This window comes from Pseudophryne corroboree, chromosome 2 (assembly GCF_028390025.1).
Source record: "Pseudophryne corroboree isolate aPseCor3 chromosome 2, aPseCor3.hap2, whole genome shotgun sequence".
NCBI lineage: Eukaryota > Metazoa > Chordata > Amphibia > Anura > Myobatrachidae > Pseudophryne > Pseudophryne corroboree.
In genome coordinates, this window is record NC_086445.1 from 1,001,306,191 (window position 1) to 1,001,324,989 (window position 18,799).

The 18,799-nt window shown below is 47.4% G+C and overlaps 1 protein-coding gene across 1 annotated transcript in view; it reads left to right on the forward strand.

Annotated features, from left to right (window-relative positions):
- The first annotated feature begins 7,673 nt into the window (after positions 1-7,673).
- MORC3 (MORC family CW-type zinc finger 3) overlaps positions 7,674-18,799 on the forward strand; it is a 194,733-nt gene continuing 183,607 nt past the window's right edge. Inside the window, exon 1 of the mRNA XM_063956540.1 lies at positions 7,674-7,774. Coding sequence (XP_063812610.1) covers positions 7,736-7,774 — 39 coding nt within the window. The 5' untranslated portion in view covers positions 7,674-7,735. The remainder of the gene's footprint in view (positions 7,775-18,799) is intronic.

Sequence of the window (18,799 nt, forward strand, 5' to 3'; positions counted from 1 at the left end):
TTAGGGAGGTGCTTTCTCATCAGAGGAGCGATATCTCTTTTCTCAAATCACGTATTGAGGATATGGCTAGTCGCGGCCGGCGAAATAATATCAGAGTCAGGGGCCTACCTGAGAGCGTTCAACAGGCTGACCTGACGAATGCTTTAACTACAATATTTGGAGAACTTATTGACCTGGACCCGAATACGGACATTGTATTTGATAGAGCACATAGAGCCCTCCGTCCTCGCGGTTTGTCGTCTGACAGGCCACGTGATGTGATTTGCAGGCTCCACTATTATGTCCAAAAAGAAGAAATTCTGAGGTCGACCCGTCAGCTGGACAGTATTGTATTTCAAGGAGACAAGATTCAGTTATTTCCTGATCTCGCCTAGTCGACCTTACAGCAGCGTCGAGCCTTGAAGCCTCTCACTGACGCCCTAAGGAAACTTGAACTGAAATATAGATGGGGCTTCCCTTTTTCCCTTCAGGTGTCTCATGGTGGCAAGGTCGCGGGTCTCTCCAGTCCTTCAGACTTACAGGCCTTCTTCACGACCCTGGGAATACCTCCGGTACCGTTGCCTGACTGGGAAGCTTTTCACCACCTACCAGACTTACCTGTCGTGCTCCCTCCAGACGACGCGTGGCAACAAGTGCGTTCCCCGCGGACGCGGGGGACTACTCCTAGTCCTCGTTCTTCGGAACCTCCATGAAGGAGAGGTGTCGTTCCATGCTGAAGTGAATTCTCCTGTTACTATGGTCACACATTTGAATTTTTCTTCCCATGACTTTTTTTATTTCTATCTTCTTAAATATTGTTATGGTTGCTCACACATGAGATCGGTTTTTGTAATGTTGTAAAGGCCTCAAGTTGGTTTATAGATTTTATATATATATATATATATATATATATAGAGAGAGATATGCACACATATTTTTTCTTACATTTTTTTATTCTTATTATTTTTCTCTTAAAGTTTCACCTGTGCTTATATGCACTCCTCGGTAATACTTTATAATTGTTTAGCTTCTATTTTGTGGATGGTCGCTGTCCTTGGCCCCCCGTAGGACCCCCATTATGCTGCATCCCCTGTTTCTTCGGACTGGGAGTCTGCAGGATTCCGCTCCTGTCCTTTTTGCAGCTGTCCTTCCTCTAATACTATCAACTATGTTAAATACTATGGTACTTTGTGGCGTGGTTTTCCACTCTGCATCCTCCTTTCCTTCTTTCTCTACTTTCCTTCTCTTTCTATTTCCTTTCCTTGCTGTTCTTCCCTCCCCCCCTCAAGTGTCTGTTGTAGAGATGACTATTGTGAAGCTCTTAGGTCTGCTGTAACAATGGGGGTGAACGATTTACATGTAACTACCCTTAATGTTAAAGGATTGAACGTTCCTGAGAAAAGGTTTAAACTCCTCAAATGGCTTAGAGATGAGAGAGTTGACGTTGCTTTTATTCAGGAAACGCATTTTAAGATGGGTCATGTGCTGTCTCTAAAAAGTCACTACTATCCTCATGTCCAATAATTCTGCCGGTAAGACATTAGGCGTGGCTGTATTATTGGCTCGCCACTTACCTATCCTTAATGTTACCTCCCATAGACTAGCTGAAGGTAGGGGGTTGCTGGTAAAATGTGATATATACGGCCAACGCTTTTCTTTTTTGAACGTATATGCTCCCAATGCTAAACAACCTTCCTTTTTGTCCTCGGTTTTAGAAATTGCGGAATCTCTCTTAGAGGTGGTGGTGGTGATGGGAGGCGACTTAAATTGGACTCTTGATCCCCTCCATGACAATTCCAAAAAGATTTCTTGCAGGCCGGAGAGGGAGCATAGGGGAGTGAGACGCACCCTGCTCGACCACCAGCTGATTGACTCATGGAGACTGACACATCCTGCCGAGACAGATTATTCATTTTTCTCACATCCACATCAGACATATTCTAGAATAGATTACCTGTTTCTAAGCCACCGACACCTACACCTTCTTTCTGATACTTCTATAGGACAAATTGTGTGGTCGGACCATGCCCCTGTTAACCTCACATTACGCCTTCCGCCCACTACACATCGCCAATGGTCCTGGCGTTTTAATTACACTTTTTTACAGGACGCCGACTGTCGGTCTCGAATTATCAATGCCTTAGATTCCTATATCTGTACCAATGACCTAGATGACACTTCTAAGATCTCGGTATGGGAAGCACATAAGTGTGTCATTAGGGGGGTTTGTGTCCAGATAGGATCTATCCGTAAAAAGCAGAGGGAGAAACTCAGAGGTGATTTATTGTCTAGGATACAAGCTCTCGAGCTTGTACACAAGAAATCCCAAACCCCACAACATTATGCTGATCTTGAAGCTGCTAGGGCCGATCTGAATAAATTGCTCTCTGACAGAGTTCAATTTTCTTACCGGAAGTGCTGCAGCAGATACTACCAATGGGGTAACAAACCCGGGAAATTACTGGCCAAAGCCCTCACTTTTATTCATACCGTTAAAAATAGTCAAGGCAAATCCCAACATGAGACACCTCACATTGCTAGGGCCTTTCGGGCATATTATTCCGCCTTGTACAACCTTTCCAGTCCGACCGGAAGAGCAGATACGCTGTCCCACCAATCAGCCATTGCTGACTACTTACAGGCCTTAGACTTTCCCATGCTTTCCACAAAGGAAGCAGAAGATCTAGACGCCCCTTTCTCCACTGAGGAGGTTATGAAAGTTATTGAATCTTCTCCCAACGGCAAAAGTCCAGGCCCTGATGGGTATACCATTGCTTATTATAAAGCTTACAAGGAGAAATTGGTTCCTTTTCTCACGAGAGCCTTTAACACTATATCAGAACACTCAACTTTTTCCCCGCAATCTCTCGAAGCCCATATTGCAGTCTTAACCCAAGGAGGGCAAAGACCCCAGTCTTTGCTCCAGTTACCGGCCAATTTCGCTATTGAATATAGACATAAAACTTTTTGCCAAACTGATTGCAAATCGCCTTAAACTATTATTGCCTGGTTTGATACATGGAGATCAGGCTGGATTTGTTTTAGGTCGAGAAGCCAGAGATAACACCTCTAAAGTGCTTAACATGATTCACTATGCTGACCATCTTACGTCCCCTTCAATCATGTTGTCGACAGATGCTGAAAAAGCGTTTGATAGGGTGGATTGGGACTTTCTGTCTGGCATACTGAAACATCTAGGGCTAGGCAATACCTGTTTTCAAAGAACCCTATCTCTTTATACTTCCCCGACCGCCAAAATTAGGATTAATGGCTCCCTTTCTGATTCCTTTTCTATTACCAATGGCACACGACAAGGCTGCCCACTATCCCCATTGCTCTTTGTCCTTTGTATGGAAACATTAGCTCGAAGCATTAGGGCCAATCCGAATATTTCGGGTTTGCTGATAAAGGGGATTGAATACAAATTGGCCTTATATGCTGACGATTTACTCGCTATAATTTCTAAACCAGTCACCTCTTTACCAAATCTGATGGCAGAATTCGAGAAGTTCGGAGCCCTCTCTAACTTCAAAATAAATTATTCCAAATCTATTGCCATGAATTTAACTACCTCCCCTGACGTAGTAGAGGGTCTGAAACGCGCCTTCCCTTTTACTTGGCACGACCATAAACTAAAGTATTTGGGGGTGCTACTGTCCAACGATCTATCCAAATTATTCTCCCTGAATTTTAGCCCCCTGTTGGCGAAGCTTCGCCGAGACTTCCAGAAATGGAAGAAATTAAGATTATCATGGTTCGGCAGGATCAGTGTTGTCAAAATGAATGCCCTCCCTAGGATATTATTCTTTCTCCAGACCCTTCCTATACACATCCCCTTACTTTGGTTCCGATATGTCCAGACTCTTATTCGTGCATTCGTTTGGGGATGTAAAACACCTAGGTTTAAGCACAACATTTTATATAGGAGAAAGCATCAAGGTGGACAACAACTCCCACATATTTCTAGCTACTATCATGCAGTACACTTGAATAGGATTCTGGAATGGTCTCGAGCTAAGGATTGCAAACAATGGGTTCTTCTAGAAGAGGGTTGCCTCCCACATTATATCGAAATTGCACCTTGGCTTCCTATCCTTCCGAGGACTACCCACCCCACAGTCTCCCCCACGCTTAAACTATGGGCCACGCTGAGATCTCGGAGCCATATATCCTCCAAATGGTCCCCTTTAACCTCCTTTCTCCATAATCCTGAATTTGTTCCAGGTCTCCATGGGACAGCTTTTGCTCCGTGGGCAGAGGCCGGGATTTTCAGGGTCGGTCAGCTGGTGAGCTTGGGTAGGGTGCGCTCCTTTTCAGATATTCAGTCTCATTGGAATATACATGGCGGAGATTTTTGGAAGTTCCTGCAGGTGCACCATTTTATAACTTCTTCTAAGAACCTTTCTGATATAACTAGGGATCTCACCGAGTTCGAAAAACTATGCGTTTCTCCCAGTTCTCCCACACATACTATATCACAAATTTATGCGCTTATCATGGAAGACTTGTTTCCGCAACCTCCTACCTTCATGTCTTCCTGGGAGAAGGAACTGCCTGGGTTACCTACACAGATCAATTGGGATTCCGTATTTAGTAACGCCCAGGCGAGCTCTTTATGTTTATCAACACTAGAGACCCTCTATAAACTCATATATAGGTGGTACAGGACTCCTCTTGTTCTTAATAAAATGTTTCCCGTTCTCTCGAATCTTTGCTGGAGATGTAAAAACGCCCCAGGAAGCTTTGTGCACATATGGTGGGACTGCCCTCTTATAACTCCATTTTGGGCAGAGGTATTTAAATGTTCCGAACTGATAGTGGGAGATGTAGTCCCGAAAGACCCGGGGTTTTGGCTCCTTAATCACACCTCCGCGAGTCCACAATCCTATAAATGCTCCCTATTAAGACATCTTAGCAATGCAGCAAAAGCGGTTATTCCAACTCTTTGGAGATCCACCTCACCTCCCTCGATTAAACTATGGTTTACAAAGATCGATTACTTTTTAGACATGGAAGACCTTATCTGCTTCTCATCTGGGAAAACCGTTAGCTTCACAGCTGTCTGGTTTCCCTGGTGTGATTTTAAAGAGTCTCCTGTGTATCGGTCCTATATGTCTACATAGTTCCTCTCCCATTCCGAGTAATGTGTTTTTCTAATGTGTTTCAGATCCCTAATTGATAAAGTTCCCTCTCTTATTTTCCAAAAGACTCGTCCTTTCTACGCAGACACTCTCCCCTAACCCTGTATTTCTTAACTTTTCCCTTCTTTCCTTTCTCCTTTTCTCTCTTTTTCGCTTTCTTCCTATTTTTCCTAAGCTGTTTTGTTAGAATGTTCTCCTCTATATGTTCTGATGTAAAATAAGCAGACAATTATTTTTTTCCACACTATGGGCACTTTATACGTATTGTATTTACGTATATGATATGTACTGATTTTGTCCCCTTCTTTTGGAAATGTATTGATGTTATGCTGCTTTAATTAATAATAAAAACAGTTTACATAAAAAAAATGTGTACCCTTGTGTCAGGGACAGATGAGTCATCAGTGATATGCAAATCATCTTTATTACAATAATCATATATTGAATACTTTTCTGCCACTTTGGCTGTAACTTTGCATTATCGTAGTCGACACAGGAGTCAAACTCCGTGTCGATATCAGTGTCTATTATTTTGGATAGTGAGCATTGTGAGACTCTGAAGGTCTCTGCGCCATAGAGACAGACATGTGTAGATTTCCTGTCTGTTCTCTAATCTTTTGTGCAATAAATTCACCTTAGCACTTAATTACACATATCCAAACAGGTGTCGGCGTTGTCGACGGAGACTCCCTCTCACACACATATTAGCTCCATCTCCTCCTTAGGGGAGCCTCAGACATGTCGACACACACGTACCGACACACCACACACACAGGGGATGCTCTATTTGAAGACAGTTCCCCCACAAGGCCCTTTGGAGAGACAGAGAAAGAGTATGCCAGCACACACCCCAGCGCTATATTACCCAGGAATGACACAGTAACGTAGTGTTAACCCAGTAGCTGCTGTATATTGTTTTTACGCCACATTTATGTGCCCCCCCTCTCTTTTTCACCCTCTTCTATCGTGCTTCTGCAGGGTAGAGCCTGGGGAGCTTCCTCTCAGCAGAGCTGTGGAGAGAAAATGGCGCTGGTGAGTGCTGAGGAAGAAGCCCCGCCCCCTCAGCGGCGGGCTTCTGTCCCGCGATTTTGTGTAAAATAATGGCGGGGGCTCACGCATATATACAGTGCCCAGCTGTATATATTCTCTATTTTGCCAGGAGGTACTCAATTGCTGCCCAGGGCGCCCCCCCCCTGCGCCCTGCACCCTACAGTGACCGGAGTGTGTGGGTTAGTGTGGGAGCAATGGCGCACAGCTGCAGTGCTGTGCGCTACCTCATATGAAGACAGGAGTCTTCTGCCGCCGATTTTGATGTCTTCTTGCTTCACTCGCCGGCTTCTGTCTTCTGGCTCTGCGAGGGGGACGGCGGCGTGGCTCCGGGAACGGACGACCAAGGGTGAGTTCCTGTGTTCGATCCCTCTGGAGCTAATGGTGTCCAGTAGCCTAAGAAGCGCAACCTATCCGCAGTTAGTAGGTTTGCTTCTCTCCCCTCAGTCCCACGTAGCAGAGAGTCTGTTGCCAGCAGATCTCTCTGAAAATAAAAAACCCAATAAAATACTTTCTTATTAGCAAGCTCAGGAGAGCTCACTAAAATGCACCTAGCTCCGTCCGGGCACAGATTCTAACGGAGGTCTGGAGGAGGGGCATAGAGGGAATAGCCAGTGCACACCAGTAGTCTTAATTCTTTCTTAGAGTGCCCTGTCTCCTGCGGAGCCAGTCTGTTCCCCATGGTCCCCAGCATCCACTAGGACGTTAGAGAAATAATAATAACGGCTGTTGGCAAGAGTGAGAGGTCTCCTAGGTGCAGTCTGCAGACGGGCCTTGTCCCCATTTAATCACCCGATTGGTGTGCATCTAATACACGTGACATGATAGAGAAAATCTGATTTTCTACTGAATTTAACATCCCTAAATTAGAAGAAAACACAGATGCAGAGAATTTTTGCCCTTTGAACGTCTTTTCCGACATACTGTACTACGTTTCAGCAGGACCACTTCCCACTCCATGGGGGAGATGTACTAAGCAGTGAAAAGAGTGGAGAAGTGAGCCAGTGGAAAAGTTGCAACGGCAACCAACCAACCAGCATTGGAGTAACATTTATAATTTGCATGTTATGAAATAATACAGAGCAGCTGATTGGTTGCCATGGGCAACTTCTCCACTGGTTCTCTTCTCCACTTTTATCACTGCTTAGTACATCTGCCCCCTTAGGAGATATTCTTAGGTCAGTAAAACAAATACCCCAGATTAGAATATTTGTTATGAGTCAGTAAAAATTGTTTTCTCGTTAGACTCGGCCGCCTGCCTGTCACCAAGAGCCCTGCAGCCGCCATTACAGTCCCTCACCGATACTACATAGACGAGACTGCCTGCCTGTGACTCACTGGGCCTGCAGCCGCAATCACGCCGACGACGGCGATCACCTCAGCTCACACAGCGCCTGCCAGCAGCAGCAGCAGCTGCCCGGTCACGTGGGTAAATATAGTAGGACTGGGAGTTGCCAGGAGATTCCACCGCGCCCTTTGATTGGTCGGCGACTCGGCGATGCCCCGCCCCGGAAGACGGTGCGCTCAGCTGTCTTGCCCTCTGTTGGCATCTTGTGCCTTTAAGCAAGATGGAGGCGTTGAAAACGGACGGGATACGGCTGAGTGCGGTGAGAGTGCGGGCTGGACGTGGTAGAGCTGCGGGGGGCGTGCCATAGATTTCCCCAGTTATACCCCAGTTGCTGCGGGGCTGAGAGTGCTGGTGTGAGGCTCTGGTCAGAGCACCCAGTGCAGGGAACAGGCTAGCTGTGTGGGGGAACTGTATGAAGTCTATTAATAAACGGATGTATGAGTATTTCTCTGTGCAATGCTATACACAAACTTGTATATGGCGTGTCATCCCCTATCCGCGGGGTGTGACGGTACAGCAGGGCTCTTGAAGGGGCAGCCTTGCTCCGTGCTGTGGGTGCAGTGTGTACGAGGGCTGCATTTTGTAGGTGCAGTGCTCCATTCCGGGGGTACAGTGAGTGAGGAGGCTGCATTGCTCTATTCCGGGGGTACAGTGAGTGAGGAGGCTGCATTGCTCCATTCCGGGGGTGCAGTGAGTGTGGAGGCTGCATAGCTCCATTCTGGGGGTGCAATAAGTGTGGAGGCTGCATTGCTCCATTCCCGGGGTGCAGTAGTGTGAGGCTGCATTGTTCCATTCCGGGGGTGCAGTGAGTGTAAAGGCTGCATTGCTCCATTCTGGGGGTGCAGTGAGTATGGGGGCTGCATTGCGCCATTCTGGGGGTGCAGTGAGTATGGGGGCTGCATTGCTCCATTCTGGGGGTGCAGTGAGTATGGGGGCTGCATTGCTCCATTCTGGGAGTGCAGTGAGTATTGGGCTGCATTGCTCCATTCTGGGGGTGCAGTAGTGAGGCTGCATTGCTCCATTCTTGGGGGCTGCATTGCTCCATTCTAGGGGTGCAGTGAGTATGGGGGCTGCATTGCTCCATTCTGGGGGTGCAGTAGTGTGAGGCTGCATTGCTCCATTCTGTGGGTGCAGTGAGTATGGGGGCTGCATTGCTCCATTCCGGGGGTGCAGTGAGTATGGGGGCTGCATTGCTCCATTCTGTAAGTGCAGTGAGTATGGAGGCTGCATTGCTCCATGCTCAGGGTTCAAGAGGGTCTGTGCGCTGCATTGTTCCATGCTGTGAGTATGTGGGTCGCATTGCTCCATGACGGCCTTCTAGGGGGCTGCATTTCTCCACGATAGGGGTACAGTGAGTATAGCGGCTGCATTGCTACATACGGGGGTGCAGTGAGCATGGAGGTTGCAATGCTCTCGGGGCTGCATTGCTCCATGCGATAAGGATCTGGCTGGCTTTTAGCACGGAATACTTGGAAGAGTTAATTCTATTGTGTAGGAAGCTGTTGGTTTCGTTTTCGCTTCCTGGTCTGATACTGTGACAGCGTGTTTAGAGTACAAGTAAAGCGACGTGATTATTTCCTATTACTCATCCGGGCAATGCTGCTACACTGATGCATATTGTAGCTGTCACTGACAGTGAGCAGCCTGGGTTCCAGGTAATACACATGATCAGCTGCTTACAGTGTTTGTAACATATTAGACATGTGAATCAGGGAATATACAAATCAATGTGATTACATGAATGTGCTATTGGGTTGTCTTTTGTTATTCACTTGAGCCATAATGAATACGTATTTGATAGCCAGATATGCAGCAAATTCAGGTGGTTTTTAAAACCTCCAGTTGGAGTTTCATCTAATTAATGACTATGGACTATAATAACTATGCTTTAATTACTATGAATATTGCTTAACCTTCTGTAATTATACAGAATTTTTTTTTAGTAGTATTTTTTTCCCTTTTTAATATTCTTGGGTTATATGTAAAAGTTTAGCATTGTAATGTAAAATGCACTTCATCTTTTCCCCTTTTTTATGATTGTAGAAAATGCAGCATCAAATTATAACATTTTATATAGCGTACACTTATTCTGCAGTGTTTTATAAATAACATGTAAGTCATGCACATCAGACCCTGCCCCAGTGAAGCTTAAAGGGGGTACACACGGAACGATGTTCACTTAATTTCTAAGCAATCTGACTAGATTGCTTAGAAATTAAGAACACATTGCTCCACGTGTAGGGGTGCCAGCGATGCGCGTCGCAAACGCCGACTCATCTAGTGAGATTGCTCATTTTACCACTGGGTGAAGTGAGCGGTGTGTGTCTCCCGTCCCCCCTTGCTCAGCACACATAGCGCTGTGCTGAGCAGTCTGTGATAGATCGCTCAGCACACATCTCCGGGAGAAATCTCCTGTGTGTACCCCCCTTTACCGTGACCAGATGACCCCCACATCGCAAGGCGTGCATTTTTGTGACACAGATAGAACAGAGGTTGGTTACTCGTCCCTGAAGCTTACTCCCCCACTCCTAGGGATTCCTTTCTCGCCATTTGTGTCCGTCCGTTACGGACTCCTCCCGCTGTATAGTGGGCAGGTAACTTGCCGTCACCAGACTCCTACATCACCACCTGGAAATACTTTTGCACAGGCTTCTACCAACAGAACCTGTAACAGCCTACTTGAGGGTGTACATGGACCCCCTTCTGCAACACGTCCTGGTTAGTGCTACTCTGATAGTCATATTATACAGGCAGATGCAAGTGTCTTAAGGCAAGATGTCTATTGCTCAAACGCCTTTAAAAAAAAGCCCCTTGTCAGAGGATACACTTTTTCAGGGTTTGCAGTCCCTCTTTATCCAGTTCTAACACACAGTAGCCCTTCCCGACTTCTTATGCCCCCTACACATTTGCGGATCTGCCACCAAGGTGGCCGACAGACGACCGCGTGGGGGTGACTTGGGGGGGGGGGGGAGAGTTTCTTCACTCCCTGATGTCACCCAGCCCTTTAGCCCTGCATGGTAATATAGACGATATTGTCCATATTGGCTTGCAGGCATAAACGAGCTGGCACCAACGCTGAATGACCACAGGGCCGTGCATCGTTTATCGTTGGTGCCTACACACTGAAAGATATGAACAATTTCTTGTTCATTACTGAACGAGATTGTTCATATCGTCCGCACACATTGGCAAGTGTGTAGGGCCCTTAAAACTAGTGCTCAAGTCACGCAACTGTCTCAAAATATAAATTATTTCACAGGAACTGGTCATATGCATTTACCAGTCAGAATCAAAGTAACTTTGTTGTTCAAACAGTAATAAAATTAGCATACGACTTCCACAAATATTTATTTATTAACAGTTTCTTGTATAGCTCAGCAAATTCTGTTGCACTTTACAATTGGAAATATAAAGCAAATTCTTAAACAGGTAATTCCTTTTCCCAAAATACCTAGTGTACATTTTACACAGAAACACACAGGAGACCCTTACCCAGAAAGGCTAAAAGATCTTAACATGTATAGTTTGGAGCAGCGAAGGGAAAGGGGGGACATGATAGAAACTTTCAAATATACCAAGGGTCTTAACAAAGTCCAGGGGGTAAATTTACTAAGATGGGAGTTCTATTTAAGATGGGACGTTGCCCATAGCAACCAATCAGATTCTATTTCTCATTTATCTAGCACCTTCTAGAAGATAATACCTGGAATTTGATTGGTTGCTATGGGCAACATCCCATCTTAAATACAACTCCCATTTTAGTAAATTTACCCCCAGGAGGGAAACATTCTTCAAAGGAAGAGAAGTATTAGAACTCGAGGACATACACTGAAACTGGAGGGAGACAGGTTCAGGGGAAATTGAAGGAAAAATTACTTCACAGAAAGGGTAGTGGATAAGTGGAATAGCCTCCCATCAGAGATGGTAGAGGCTAAGAATGTAGAGCAATTTAAACATGCTTGGGATAGGCATATGAATATCCTTACAAAGAATTAAGGTTCAAAAAGGGTCGAGATTACCTAAAGGATAAAACAAAGGGGCAGACTAGCTGGGCCAAGTGGTTCTTATCTGCTGTCAAATTCTATGTTTCTAGTCTACATCTCAAAGAAAGTGCTTTAATTAAACGTGGCCTTTGTTGATCTCTGGATACAGCCATTCACATGAACACGTCCTGTGTTAGACAACAAGGTGAATCCTAAACATGGCAATTCCTCATAAAGTAAAATACTAAAGAAGTGATAACTGTATCGGGTATATACACATTTTGGATACTCTGCCTGGTGCTCAGCATCAGAATATACACAATGAGGGCTTTCCAGTAAAATACTTTTCTCTAACGTCCTAGAGGATGCTGGGGACTCCGTAAGGACCATGGGGAATAGACGGGCTCCGCATGAGATAGGGCACTTTAAGAAAGCTTTGGATTCTGGGTGTGCACTGGCTCATCCCTCTATGTCCCTCCTCCAGACCTCAGTTTTACACTGTGCCCAGAGGATGAAGGGCGCACTGCAGGGAGCTCTCTTGAGTACTTTGCTACAGAAAGCATTTTTGTTTGGATTTTTACTTTTTCACAGGGAGCACTGCTGGCAACAGGCTCCCTGCATCGAGGGACTGAGGAGAGAGACCTACTTAACTGATAGGATCTGCTTCCTCGACTACTGGACAACATTAGCTTCAGAGGGGGTGAACACAGGTTCGTCCTGGGCGTCCACCCCCGGAGCCACGCCGCCGTTCTCCTCACAGAGCCAGAAGAACAGAAGCAAGAAGACGTCTCAGGCGGCAGAAGCCTTCAGCTTCACAGAGGTAGCGCACAGCACTGCAGCTGTGCGTCATTGCTCCACATCACCTCACACACTCCGGTCAGTGTATGGGCGCAGGGGGGGCGCCCTGGGCAGCAATAATAACACCTCTTAGATGGCAAATAGGTATATACATGTACAGCTGGGCACTGTACATGTATATAATTGAGCCCCCGCCATTTTATACGATTTTGAGCGGGACAGAAGCCTGCCGCCGAGGGGGCAGGGCTTCTCTCTCAGCACTCACCAGCGCCATTTCTCTCTCCACAGAACGCTGAGAGGAAGCTCCCCGGACTCTCCCCTGCTTACACATGGTGAAGGGAGTTTAAAAAGAGAGGGGGGGGGGCACATAATTGGCGGATAAAGTATAATACAGCGCTGCTGGGGAAAAGCATTCTGTGTTGGTCTCCAGGTTGTTGCGCTGGGGTGTGTGCTGGCATACTCTCTCTGTCTCTCCAAAGGGCCTTTCAGGGGATACTGTCTTCAGAAAAAGTTTCCCTGGGTGTGTGCAGTGTGTCGGTACGTGTGTGTCGACATGTTTGATGAGGAAGGCTCGCTTAATGTGGAGGGGGAGTGCTTGAATGTCAGGTCGCCGTCGGCAACGCCGATACCGGACTGGGTGGATATGCTGAATGTCTTGAATGCAAATGTAAATCTCCTGCATAAAAGATTAGACAAGGCTGAAGCTAGGGATCAGTCAGGTAGCCAGTCCGTGCCTGTCCCTGTGGTGCCAGGACCTTCAGGGTCTCAAAGGCGCCCCATATCCCAGGTCGCTGACACAGATACCGACAGAGATACTGACTCTAGTGGCGACTATGAGGATGCAAAATTGCAGCCGAAGGTGGCAAAAGGTATTGGGTACATGATTATTGCCATAAAAGAGGTTTTGCATATCACTGAGGAACCCCCTGTCCCTGACACGAGGGCTCACATGTATAAAGGGAAAAAGCCTGAGGTCACGTTTCCGTCCTCATTTGAGCTAAGCGAATTATGCGAAAAGGCTTGGGAATCTCCAGATAAGAGACTCCATGTTCCCAAAAGGATTCTCATGGCGTATCCTTTTCCACAGAAGGATCGGATACGATGGGAATCTGCGCCTAAAGTAGACAAGGCACTGACACGCTTATCCAAGAAGGTGGCACTGCTTTCTCCGGATACTGCTTCCCTCAAGGATCCTGCTGATCGCAAGCAGGAAATTAACATGAAGCACATTTACACACATTCAGGAACTATAGTTAGGCCGGCCATGACGTCGGCCTGGGTTTGTAGTGCTGTCGTGGCATGGGCAGACTCCTGATCTACGGAGATGGACACCTTAGATAGGGATACCATTCTAATGACCATGGAGCATATCAGAGATGCTACCTTGTATATGAGGGATGCTCAGAGAGACATTTGTTTACTAAGCTCTAGAATAAACGCTATGTCTATTTCTGCTAGGCGGCTCTTGTGGACCCGACAGTGGATGGGAGACGCCGACTCAAAGCGGCATATGGAGTCATTGCCTTACAAGGGGGAGGAGTTGTTTAGAGAAGGCCTCTCGGACCTAGTCTCTACTGCTACGGCCGGTAAATCGAATTTTTTACCTTATGTTCCACCGCAGCATTCTAAGAAGGTACCACATTATCAAATGCAGTCCTTTCGTTCCAATAAAAACAAGAAGGTACGAGGATCGTCCTTCGTTGCCAGAGGTAAAGGCAAGGGAAAAAAGCGGCACTCAGCTAGTTCCCAGGAGCAGAAGTCCTTCCTTACTTCCGCAAAGTCCACAGCATGACGCTGGGGCTTTCCGGGAGGGGGGTCAGATCAAGTGGGGGCACGTCTTCGTCTTTTCAGCCACGTCTGGGTTCAATCACAGGTGGATCCCTGGGCAATAGAGATCGTTTCCCAGGGATACAGACTGGAATTCGAAGACATGCCCCCTCGCCGGTTTTTCAAATCTGCTCTACCGGCTTCCCCGTCAGAGAGGGAGCTAGTGTTAGCGGCAATTCACAAATTGTACATTCAACAGGTGATAATCAAGGTTCCTCATCTCCAGCAAGGAGAGGGTTATTATTCATCCCTGTTTGTGGTACCGAAACCGGACGGTTCGGTCAGACCCATTCTAAATCTAAAATCCCTGAACCTGTACTTGAAGAGGTTCAAGTTCAAAATGGAATCGCTCAGAATGGTCATCGCCAGCCTGGAGGGAGGGGATTGGATGGTGTCCCTGGACATAAAGGATGCGTACCTTCATGTTCCGATTTTCCCCCCTCACCAGGCGTTTCTGAGATTTGCAGTACAGGATTGTCACTACCAATTTCAGACGTTGCCGTTTGGTTTTTCCACGGCCCCGAGAATTTTCACCAAGGTGATAGCGGAAATGATGGTGCACCTGCGCAAGAAAGGAGTCACAATTATCCCATACTTGGACGATCTCCTTATAAAGGCGAGATCTCGGGAGAAGTTGCTGGACAGCGTGTCTCTGTCCGTGAAGACGTTGCAGATGCACGGCTGGATTCTCAATTTACCGAAATCCCAGCTAGTACCTGCAACGCGTCTGACCTTTTTGGGCCTGGTTCTAGACACAGACCAAAAAAGAGTTTTTCTTCCGGTGGAGAAGGCTCAGGAGCTCATAGCCCTGGTCAGGAACTTTTTAAAGCCAAAAAAGGTTTCGGTGCATCATTGCACAAAGGTTCTGGGGAAGATGGTGGCTTCATACGAGGCCATCCCCTTCGGCAGGTTCCATGCAAGGACTTTCCAATGGGATCTATTGGACAAATGGTCCGGGTCCCATCTACATATGCAGAAATGGATCACCCTGTCTCCCAGGGCCAGGGTATCTCTCCTGTGGTGGCTGCACAGTACTCACCTCCTAGAGGGTCGCAGGAGGTTCGGCATTCAGGACTGGGTCCTGGTGACCACGGACGCGAGCCTCCGAGGTTGGGGGGCTGTCGCACTGGGAAGAAATTTCCAAGGTCTCTGGTCAAGCCTAGAGACTTGTCTCCACATCAATGTCCTGGAGTTAAGGGCCATTTACAATGCCCTACGCCAGGCGGAGGAATGGCTTCAGAACAAACCGATTCGGATTCAGTCGGACAATATCACGGCAGTGGCTCATGTAAACCGCTAAGGCGGCACAAGGAGCAGAGTGGCCATGGCAGAGGCGACCAGGATTCTGCGCTGGGCGGAAGGCCATGTAAGCGCACTATCAGCAGTGTTCATCCCGGGGGTTGGACAACTGGGAGGTGGACTTCCTCAGCAGGTACGACCTGCATCCGGGAGAGTGGGGACTTCATCAAGAAGTCTTCACACAGATCGTGGATCGGTGGGGACTGCCTCAAATAGACATGATGGCGTCCCGTCTCAACAAAAAGCTAAAGAGATATTGCGCCAGGTCAAGAGACCCTCAGACGATAGCGGTAGACGCTCTGGTGACACCATGGGTGTTCAGATCGGTCTATGTGTTTCCTCCTCTGCCTCTCATACCCAAGGTGTTGAGATTAATAAGACTAAGAAGGGTCAGAACAATTCTCATTGTTCCAGATTGGCCAAGGAGAACTTGGTGTCCGGATCTGCAAGAGTTGCTCACAGAAGATCAGTGGCCTCTTCCTCTAAGGCAGGACCTGCTGCAGCAGGGGCCCTGTCTGTTCCAAGACTTACCGCGGCTGCGTTTGACGGCATGGCAGTTGACCGCCGGATCCTAGCTGAAAAAGGGATTCCGGAGGAGGTCATTCCTACCCTGATCAAGGCTAGGAAGGATGTGACATCGAAACATTATCACCGTATATGGCGGAAATATGTTTCTTGGTGTGAGGCCAGAGCTGCTCCTATGGAGGAGTTCCATTTGGGCCGTCTGCTTCACTTCCTTCAAACGGGAGTGACTTTGGGCCCAAAATTAGGGTCCATAAAGGTCCAAATTTCGGCCTTATCCATTTTCTTTCAAAGAGAATTGGCTACTCTTCCTGAAGTACAGACTTTTGTGAAGGGAGTGCTGCATATTCAGCCTCCCTTTGTACCTCCGGTGGCGCCTTGGGATCTTAACGTGGTATTAAGTTTCCTCAAGTCACCTTGGTTTGAACCACTCAAAACAGTGGAGTTGAAATACTTCACTTGGAAAGTGGTCATGTTGTTGGCCTTAGCTTCTGCAAGGCGTGTTTCGGAATTAGCGGCTTTATCATATAAAAGCCCATACCTGATTTTTCACGTGGATAGAGCAGAGTTGAGGACTCGTCCTCAATTTCTGCCCAAGGTGGTCTCATCTTTTCATATGAACCAACCTATTGTCGTGCCTGTGGCTACACGGGACTTGGAGGACTCCGAGTCCCTGGATGTGGTCAGGGCTTTGAAGATTTACGTGACCAGAACAGTTAGGATCAGGAAGACTGAAGCTCTGTTTGTTCTGTATGCGGCCAACAAGGTTGGCACTCCTGCTTCAAAGCAGACAATTGCTCGCTGGATCTGTAACAGGATTCAGCAGGCGCATTCTACGGCAGGATTGCCATTGCCTAAATCGGTTAAGGCCCATTCCACTAGGAAGGCGGGCTCTTCTTGGGCGGCTGCCCGAGGGGTCTCTGCACTACAGCTGTGCCGAGCTGCTACTTGGTCGGGGTCAAACACCTTTGCAAAGTTCTATAAGTTTGATACCCTGGCTGAGGAGGACCTCCTGTTTGCTCAATCGGTGCTGCAGAGTCATCCGCACTCTCCCGCCCGTTTGGGAGCTTTGTGTTGGAGCTAGACCTCCTTTAGCCTCAGCCTTCTCTGAGAGGAGTCCAACAACAGCCTGTCTTTTGTATTCAGAATCACCTGTGGACAAAATATAGTGCCATGCAGCTAGCTGGAGAAATCAAATGATCACACACGGAACCTGGTGTAGTCAATCTGAGTTCTGCTTTATTGTTCTTACATACATATTTGTTTTAAAAGGCTAAATGGAGTTTACAGTTTAACCTCAGGGTTGTGTCCTCTTCCTGATAACGGTCTTGTTCTTTTTGTTGGTTTTTTTGCTCTATCCCTCAGACATGGCTTACCCACAAGTTCCGCTTTTTGCCAACTGAACATTTCATCATTCTATACTTTTTCCTTCTCCCCAGCATATTTAAGCATATCATATATTAATGCTAAAGTAAGCTTATAATCTATTGAATATAACAAAATGGAGTAACATTGGCTTTATTGCAGAATCACACTAATGCTTGCCCATCTACCTTCCTCATTTCTCTAACGTCCTAGAGGATGCTGGGGACTCCGTAAGGACCATGGGGAATAGACGGGCTCCGCAGGAGACTGGGCACTCTAAAGAAAGATTCAGTACTATCTGGTGTGCACTGGCTTCTCCCTCTATGCCCCTCCTCCAGACCTCAGTTAGAATCTGTGCCCGGCCAGAGCTGGGTGCTCCTAGTGGGCTCTCCTGAGCTTGCTAGAAAAGAAAGTATTTTGTTAGGTTTTTTATTTTCAGAGAGCTTCTGCTGGCAACAGACTCTCTGCTACGTGGGACTGAGGGGAGAGAAGCAAACCTACTCACTGCAGCTAAGTTGCACTTCTTAGGCTACTGGACACCATTAGCTCCAGAGGGATCGAACACAGGTACCTAGCTTTGATCGTCCGTTCCCGGAGCCGCGCTGCCGTCCACCTCGCAGAGCCAGAAGTACAGAAGCAGCAGAAGCAAGAAGACATCAAAATCGACGGCAGAAGACTCCTGTCTTCACTTAAGGTAGCGCACAGCACTGCAGCTGTGCGCCATTGCTCCCGCAGCACACCCACACACTCCGGTCACTGTAGGGTGCAGGGAGGGGGGGGGAGGGGGGCGCCCTAGGCAGCAATTAAGATACCGGATGGCAAAAGTATACATATATACAGTCAGGCACTGTATATATGTGCGAGCCCCCGCCATTTTTACACATGAGAAGCGGGACAGAAGCCCGCCGCTGAGGGGGCGAGGCCTTCTTCCTCAGCACACCAGCGCCATTTTCACTTCACAGCTCCGCTGGAAGGACGCTCCCCAAGCTCTCCCCTGCAGTATACAGGTGCAATAGTGGTAAAAAAGAGAGGGGGGGCACATAAATTTAGGCGCAGAGATATATATAAAAACAGCAGCTACTGGGTAAACACTAAGGTACAGTGTAATCCCTGGGTTATATAGCGCTGGGGTGTGTGCTGGCATACTCTCTCTGTCTCCCCAAAAGCCTTTGTGGGGTCCTGTCCTCAGTCAGAGCGTTCCCTGTATGTGTGCGGTGTGTCGGTACGCCTATGTCGACATGTTTGATGAAGGATACGTGGAGGCAGAACAAGTGCAAATAGATGTGGTGTCGCCCCCGACGGGGCCGACACCTGATTGGATGGATATGTGGAAGGTGTTAAATGATAATGTAAGCTCCTTACATAACAGATTGGATAAAGCTGTAGCCTTGGGACAGTCGGGGTCTCAACCCATGCCTGCTCCCACAGCGCAGAGGCCGTCAGGGTCTCAAAAGCGCCCAATATCCCAGTTTGTTGACACAGACGTCGAC